The 8,439-nt window shown below is 28.9% G+C and overlaps 1 protein-coding gene across 1 annotated transcript; it reads left to right on the top strand.

The window, feature by feature from the left end:
- Positions 1-539: 539 nt before the first annotated feature.
- Positions 540-5,278, top strand: LOC109802801 (protein NUCLEAR FUSION DEFECTIVE 4-like). Its single transcript, XM_083072151.1, has 2 exons — positions 540-1,791; positions 3,154-5,278. Exons 1-2 carry the CDS (start codon positions 608-610, stop codon positions 3,584-3,586), a joined length of 1,617 nt encoding a protein of 538 aa, XP_082928277.1. The 5' UTR covers positions 540-607; the 3' UTR covers positions 3,587-5,278.
- The last annotated feature ends 3,161 nt before the right edge of the window (positions 5,279-8,439 follow it).

Below are 8,439 nucleotides of genomic sequence, written 5' to 3'. Positions count from 1 at the left end.
AATCTAAGATTTAAGAACTTTTAATTTAATGGTTATATTTATAAAATTTATATTTAATATAAAATTATTAAACGATATAATACTTAATAAAAAATTACATTATCTCTCTCTCTATCTATATATATATATATATATATATATATATATATATATATATATATATATATATTACATTAGTTAAAATGTAAGTTAACAATCTAATATTACATTGATTTATACTCTTTCTGAAAAATATAAGCTCACATCTCTCACCTTTATGCCAAGAAGAGCAACATATTCAAATGTTTTTCGTGTGTGTGCGTGCGTGTATTAATTTTGTTTTATATAAATAAAATATTAAATTATTTTAGATTAATATAAAATTATATATATATAATATATATAAAATTAAAGAACTTTCAATGTTATGATTAGATTTATAAAATTTATTTAATATAAAATTATTAAACGGTAATATTTAATAAAAATTACATTAGTATTTAACAAAAACTTATTGATTGAGTATTTTCTATACATTTAAGATGCGGTGTATGAATTAACTTAGGCTCCTAGCAATTTAATTAATTATACTCTTCCGAAAAAATATAAGCTCGCATCCCTCACCTTTATGAGACAAGAAGAGCAATATATTCAAATGTCTTTCGCAACTTTCTTCACCACTCCTTCTTCTTCTCATCAATGGCTAAGCCTTGTAGGCATCATTTGGCTCCAAGCCATAAGTGGAACAAACACTAATTTTCCTGCTTACTCTTCCCAGCTGAAACAGCTTCTTTCCATCTCCCAAGTGCAGCTCAATAACCTTGCCTTTGCCTCTGATGCAGGCAAACTTTTTGGCTGGATTTCTGGCCTTGCTTCCATTTATCTCCCTCTATGGCTTGTTCTCTTCATTGGTTCAACTCTAGGGTTAATTGCTTATGGTGTGCAATATCTCTTCATAACCAACCATATTTTCTCTTTGTCCTATTGGCATATTTTTTTACTAACTTTCCTTGCTGGCAATAGCGTTTCTTGGATCAACACAGTGTGCTATGTTGTCACCATAAGGAACTTCCCATCTGAAGGTCAAGTTGCTTTGGGAATAACAACTAGTTATCAAGGACTAAGTGCAAAGGTTTATACCAACATAGTTGGAGCTTTTTCTCCACACCACAAGGCTAGAACCTTTCTCTTCCTTAACTCACTCTTGCCCTTTACAGTTTCCCTTTTAGCAGCTCCTCTAGTCAGAGAATTTAAAGCCACAGGTCCTAAGAACAGTAGTATTGGATTTGCTTTATTGTTTGTTATTACAGTTGTCACAGGAATATATGCTGTGATGAGCAGCTTGCAATTTGTCACGAGAAAAATATCTTCTTTGGCCATCCTGATTGGTATTCTAGTGTCCCTTTTTTTGCCTCTAGTCGTCCCAGTTTCTTTGAAATTCAAGGAAGTTGGATCATGGAACACAAATAGAGTGAGACACATTAGAATCCAAAATATTTTTCATGGGGAAAACACTAATAAGGAGAGGATAGAAAATAATGAGGTGAAAGATGAAGGAGAAGATAGCAGAGAAGTTCAAGTGGTTGCTGTGAGAGAAGAAATTGGAGTGAAGTTGTTGCTTAGAAGAATAGATTTCTGGTTGTATTTCTTGGTATACTTTTCTGGAGCAACGATTGGTTTAGTGTTTCTTAATAACTTGGGACAAATAGCTGAATCCAGGGGATACTCTGGTACTTCATCTTTGGTGTCATTGTCTTCATCTTTTGGGTTTTTTGGCCGTCTCATTCCATCATATTTGGACTACTTCTACAGGTACTGTAGAATCATTGCACGTATATTTAATTTCATTTAATGTAAATAATTATTACCATGTGAGTTTGTGAGTTCTAGACTCTAGTCTATCTAATTTCATTCAATATAATAATGACTATCAACATTTTAAAAAATAGCTGATTAAAAATTTACAATGTCAAGGTTTTTAAGTTATCTATAACTGTGACTATATGTACAGTATCCCTAATTTCTCACAATATTAAAGAACACCATGAAATTAGGGTTTTGTCTAGAAATTATAAAACTTAAGACAAAATTTATATTCAAATCTTAATTTAATATAAATTCTTAATTTTCTTATATTTTTTTTATTTTAAAAATGATTAAAATATTTTTTTAATCTCTATAATTTTATTCACTTTGTTTTTTACTCCTTATAGTTTAAAATAAAACTTTGTACTTGCTATATTTATCTTTATTAACTTTTTTTAATCTTTATAATTTAAGATATATCTTTTTAATTTTTATATTTACCTTTTTATTCTTTTTTAATCTATGTCTTAATTCTTTTTGTAATATCGTCTCTTTTGTATTAATGTGATACGGGTCTTCAATTTTGTGAGTGTAAAAAAATGGTGTTTCAATATAAAAAATTAATAATAGTGACTAAAAGGATGAAAAAAACTTTAAACACAAAGACTAAAAAATATTATCTTAAATTATAGAGACTAAAAATTATTAAAAAGATAAATACAAAGGTTAAAAATATCTATTTTAAATTATAAAAACTAAAAAATTAAGTAATTAAAATGATTAAAAAGTATTTTAACATCTCAAAATTATTCAAATCGACTTTCAACTAAAAATATAAATTGTTCGAATATTTATACGAAATAATCACTAAAAAAATATTATTAGTTATCATTTTGACCAAAAATATCTCTATATATATATATATACCAATAATAAATTCATTCATTAATTTTAAACTCTTCACTATTTTCAACAATTTTTTATTTTTAAATGATGAGGAGAGGTAAAGTCCAAATGCACATTAATTTTTTTTTTTTTTACTTTTTAAAACAATTAATAATAAAATTACGCTTAAATGATTTGTAATAACATTCATATTTATCTTTTTAGGATTATATAGTCTTACTAATAAAAATAATAATAAATAATATATCTTTTCAAAATTAAATTTATCACCTAACAATATAAATAAATAATAATTTATTAAAAAGGTAAAAGAAAAAATCTTAAATAATTAGGGCCTAAGACAAAGCCTTCGATGGCATTGTGTCTTACATGCCCTAGATGAAACCACAACCATGCCACCACAATTTGAAACTTTGATCATTGTAGATGTGCTATTTGATAAGTGATAACTGTTGTGTTCAGGGGAAAGTGCAGAATTTCAAGACCTGCTACTATATTGGCAGTGATGGTTCCAACAACAGGTTCATTTTTCTTACTTCTCAACAAAACTGACCTTGCACTATACATCAGCACTGCGGTGATTGGAGTGTGCACTGGAGCAATCACTTCCATTGCTGTTTCCACAACCACTGAGCTATTTGGCACTGAGAATTTTGCAGTGAACCATAATTTGGTGGTGGCCAACATTCCAATTGGCTCGTTTTTGTTTGGCTACTCAGCAGCACTTCTATACAATAAGGAAGGACATGAACATGGAAATAGACATGGAAATTGCATGGGCATGGAATGCTATAGAAACACATTTATCATATGGGGTTGCTTTTGTTTCTTTTGCACCTTATTGGCTTTGATTCTACATGCAAGGACCCGAAAGTTTTACTCACACGGTAAATAGTAGGATACAACAGTTTGTTCTACCAATTTTGCGTACACCTATCATTGCGCCAAAAGAAGATACGCATGTAACATAACAACAACTGTTACTGGCCCTCCGTTACCTAGGACGGAATAAATATATTTTATAGAATAATTTTTTCTTGAGAATAATCAATATATAGTACAGCTTTGGATTTATGGTACATTGGTACGGCTCAGGGAGAAGAATGTACAACAATCTGGAAGTGTTAAAATAATATACATATAGGCCTAAAATATGGCCTTAGAATCGTGCGTATTTTTTTAAGGTCGATTGTGTAAGTGATCGGTTTATGCGGGTTTTAGTTTAAATGGATGGGAGTTGTTATGGTACCTATAAAAATTGAAGGATTTTGGTACATCAAATTATGTAAATAAATAAATTTTAAAAAATAAATTAAAAATAACGTAAATTTTAGATTAAAAACTTGTATAAGATGAATCAATCAAAAAGATTAATTAAAAAAAAATAATCAAAAGGTCAATTTTTTCATAACAAATTTTATTTATGTGACAAAATATTAATATTAAACTTTTTAATTATAATAAATGCTACATTAAAATATAAATTAAAAAATATAAAAATAATATAAAAATATAAAAAAAATTTATACAGATAAATTATTAAAAATATTAAATAAAAATAAAAATAAAATAAGTAAATATAATAAAAAAAATTAAAAATAAAATAACTGTTTCGGTACTCAACAATTATAGTAAATACAGTAAAATTTCTCTAAACGGATTGCGGGTTTATCAATTTGATTTAAGCGGATAGTGGACATCCGATAGTCTTTATTGGTGTTGTTAAACTGTATTTCAGAACTATAACTTATTATGTTCCATGCAAGAGAAACAACCTCTAGTCTCTAGTGAAGGGAAAAGAATATATTTTGTTTTATAGAAGAAAAAAAAAAGAAATATCTTCAAAAATATTTTTGATAAGCACAATAATCACAACAAAAAGGAGAAAATATTTATTTTTGATAGATAGATGAGAGAGTGACCATTTGATTAATTTAACATTTTTATTATGGGTAAAAGATTGATGAGAGTAGAAATCAACAGTAAAAAGGAGGAGATTTAATTTGATGGATAAATCAAAACGTAGGAGTAATTATTATCATAAAATGATGAGGTGGCCAAGTAGGTATAAATTTTCTACTTGTCAGTTGCACAAAGTTCCATACATTAATTTATTAACTAGTTTTATAAATAAAGAAGTCACATATATGTATATTTTACATGATAATAATATTTAATAGTTATAACTATTCAGATTTTTTTTCATATGTATATTTATTCGGTTGGGTGCAGACTTCTACAGATTTTTTTCTTCAATCTGCACCCGCCCGATGTTATTCATGTGTAACCGAAAATTTTGTTTTGAAAATCCGAAGAAGAAATTTTACTCAATCAAAAAACTTAAATTTACGTCGGTTAATACGGATTGTGGGTGGGTCACGGGTTTTTATCACCCCTATGTTAAATGAATAAGAAAGTAGTTGCAGAACAAGTTTACTTAATTTTCATCTGCCTTATAGAACTAGGATGAAATAGGAAAGAAATATCAACAAGTCGTTGAGTATAACTAGTCTCATGGTTTTAAATTGCGGTTGCGGTCGTGGTCGTGGTCGTGGTTGTGGTCGTGGTTGCGGTCGCGATTGCAGTTATTGCGGTTGCGGGTATTGCGGTATTGCGAGCGATTGCGGCTGTTGCAGTGTGAGATTATTAATTATTTTCACTAAATATAAAAAATTTATAATTATCAATATATATTTTATTTTTAAGGATTTATACATTTTAATTCCTTTTTTTTTAAAATATTCTATTATTTTAATAAATAATTTAATTTATTTTAAAATTATAGTATCAATTTATCGTATTGCGGATGTATTGCGGTACATTGCAGATGTGTTGCGAATGCAACACCGTTACGTTGCGGAAAAATGTGTAATTTCCAGTATCATCACAATTACGGTCCGATGCCGTTGCGGACAAGGCCGCAACAGCAATATTGCGGCCGCAACACGTGTTGCAGTCCGCAATTTAAAACCATGACTAGTCTTGTTCTCTCTTTTTTTTTATTTTATTTTAAGCAAAAAGGAAGCACTCTCAGAGCCAAAATTTGCAACCATCCTAACTATGTCAAAACCGAAGCAAACAGAAATCCATAGCAGCAAATTAAGACTAATCTCATAAAACAACCAAAGACAATATACAAAAGGAGCATGGGAGGACGAAGCCAAAATCCAAGAGAAAATTAGTACAAAGCACCATCTAAACCTATAATAAGGAAAGAGTTTGTCTATCTCGAACAAAGAAAGGAGTAATGAATGATGGGGTAAACTCTCACCACCAGAACTGTAAAGTAGTTCAATGTGAGGTAAGTCTATCTGCACAAGTATATATTGTCTTCACAAAAAATGTAGCCCCCAATGAAAGTCATAGATTTAGTAAGCGAAACAATGTTTTTCCATCTATTCCTAATTCTGGGAACCAAATGATGATCCTTGAAAGCTAGAACAATTAATTGCATGAGAATCTCATCACTCCAACCAAAAATGGTTTCAGCCTTTTGCATGAGCAATCTCCCCAACTTTGGCTACAGCCAAAAGTTCCGCAAACAAACACAGCATTCTTAATGCCAATATTAAAAGAGAAGCATCCCAAATTGCTAGCATGATGATCTCAAAAGATAACTCCGCAACCAGCAAGACCAGGAGAGCCATTGCAGCGTCATCCGAGTTGCATTTTACATCCATTGATGAGAGGGTGCAATAAACTTGTTTAAATTAGTCATGATTTTCTTAAATAAGGTTTCTGAATGAAAAGAACATAGTTGGGAGGGAGACGACACTAAAATAATCAGTTGGATTCTCTTGTAAAAATTAATTATCGATAAAGTTAATTAGTTGATAATTCACGCTAATAATATGATTACAAAAAGATAAGAAAGAAAAAAGTGAGAAAGTTACAAATAGAAAGAAAATAAAATAATAAACTTACTATTTAGATTAATTAAAATGAAAGGGAAAATTTTAAAAAAAAATATTTTTTATATAATAATTGAATTAAAATTTTATCTAATAATATAAAAAAGTTAAGGAATCTAAATATAGTTTCACTTGGATCAACCATGTTTTTCTTATTCAAAGATTCAAATTCGAGACTTTGTTTAAAGGACATTAATATTCCACTCAGATTAATGATTTGTTGGTTCATCTAATTAACCTATTCTTATTGGACTTTTGTTATTTACAACCCCTTATATGCTAAGTATATTTCCTTTTATATATATATTTTTTATTATCAAATATATCTTTAATAATTGTTAATTATGTCAATATCTTTTATCCAATTTGGACAATTATCGAAAGTATTTTATGCTTTGGAGCCACATTTATGTAAAAATTAAGTATTTTTAATTTAGTCATGTTTAATTAGTAAGTTTCTTTAAGTTTTAAGTGGTTAATTTTGATGTCTTTTGTTAGTTTTTGAGTTATAAGGAAAAAGGAAGGAAAGGCCAACAAGAGAGAGAAGTAAAGTATGATAAGCTCGCTTAAGTGAATTAACTTAGTCGCTTGAGTGAGATAAAGTCGAAAGCATTAGGTATAAGAAACAACTGCTCAAAGCAAATGTGAAGCGCACCAAAGCGTTCTATGTTCGCTTAAGTGAGTCATTTGATTGCTTAAGTGAGCAATAGTAAAGATAACACTAGAAGCACTCATTAGAGGTGTCAAAGTGAGTCAATTCGACTCACATGGGCTAGCTCACTAAAGGGTTGGTGTTTTAAATGGATCAATCCAACTCGACCCACTTTCTGGTGAGCTGGAAAAATTTTAACTCGACTCGACCTACCACAAAATGGTGAATTAGGTGAGTTGGCTCAATAGATTTTTGAAAAATTAAAAATTAAAAAAAATAAGAATTTAATAACATGTTCCTATTTTAATGGATAAAATAAAAAGTTATAATTTGTTTATATCAAGAAATCGAGCTTATCATTGATTCAAATACAAATATATAAGAAAATATTAATCAAAATTTCAAATAATAACTATACACACACACACACATATATATATAATAGTGAGTTTTTTCCTAACCCGCTTCAACCTGGACCCGTGATGAGCCAAGTGTAAACGCCTAGTCGTATTAATATTAATCTCAGTAATATATGTATATATATATATATATATATATATATTTCTAGCTAGAAAACACGTGTATAATAATAATATTATACATCATACCATACCATAAATATTTATCATTACGTGCGTAGTTGCTTACTTTTACATATATATTACATATTATTGAAAACATTTCCCATACGTGCCTATTTACACATCATAGTTTCTTTTTCTACTTCTATTATAATATTTACATGGGTGGTTGAAACAAATTTACAATAAGATTCACATGATTTGCTGGAGGTAAGTAAAAAGTAACAACTATGGGCCCATCTATCACGATTGGAATTTTTTGATTTGGAGAAAAAGTAAATGAAGACACAGCTATTCCATTGAAAGTAACTGAGTTGGCTACAACATCAACACCCCATGTTGTGCTAGAGAAGACTGCAGAAATTACTGAAGGAAAATGAGCTGGAATTGCTGGAACATCCATCTATATTTATTTAATTATTTTTATGATTATATTACACAAGAAAACATAAGGAGTGAGAACAATTTTTAAATAAATATTTATAATCACATAACATGTGTAGCAATAATTAATACTAAAAAAAATATATTAATGATAATTAACATTAAAATTTGAATTATACTTGTAGTGACTAGTCAGGATAAATGAGCATCATCATAATAT

This window comes from Cajanus cajan, chromosome 3 (assembly GCF_000230855.2).
Source record: "Cajanus cajan strain Asha chromosome 3, NIPB_CcT2T_4, whole genome shotgun sequence".
NCBI lineage: Eukaryota > Viridiplantae > Streptophyta > Magnoliopsida > Fabales > Fabaceae > Cajanus > Cajanus cajan.
This window is presented reverse-complemented; position numbering and strand designations above follow the sequence as displayed.

Bases quoted from the DNA above. Each gene is read 5' to 3' on its own strand.
- LOC109802801 (XM_083072151.1), top strand. From the start codon at position 608: ATGAGACAAGAAGAGCAATATATTCAAATGTCTTTCGCAACTTTCTTC. The intron at 1,792-3,153 runs GTACTGTAGAAT...TGTTGTGTTCAG, and splicing joins TATTTGGACTACTTCTACAG to GGGAAAGTGCAGAATTTCAA.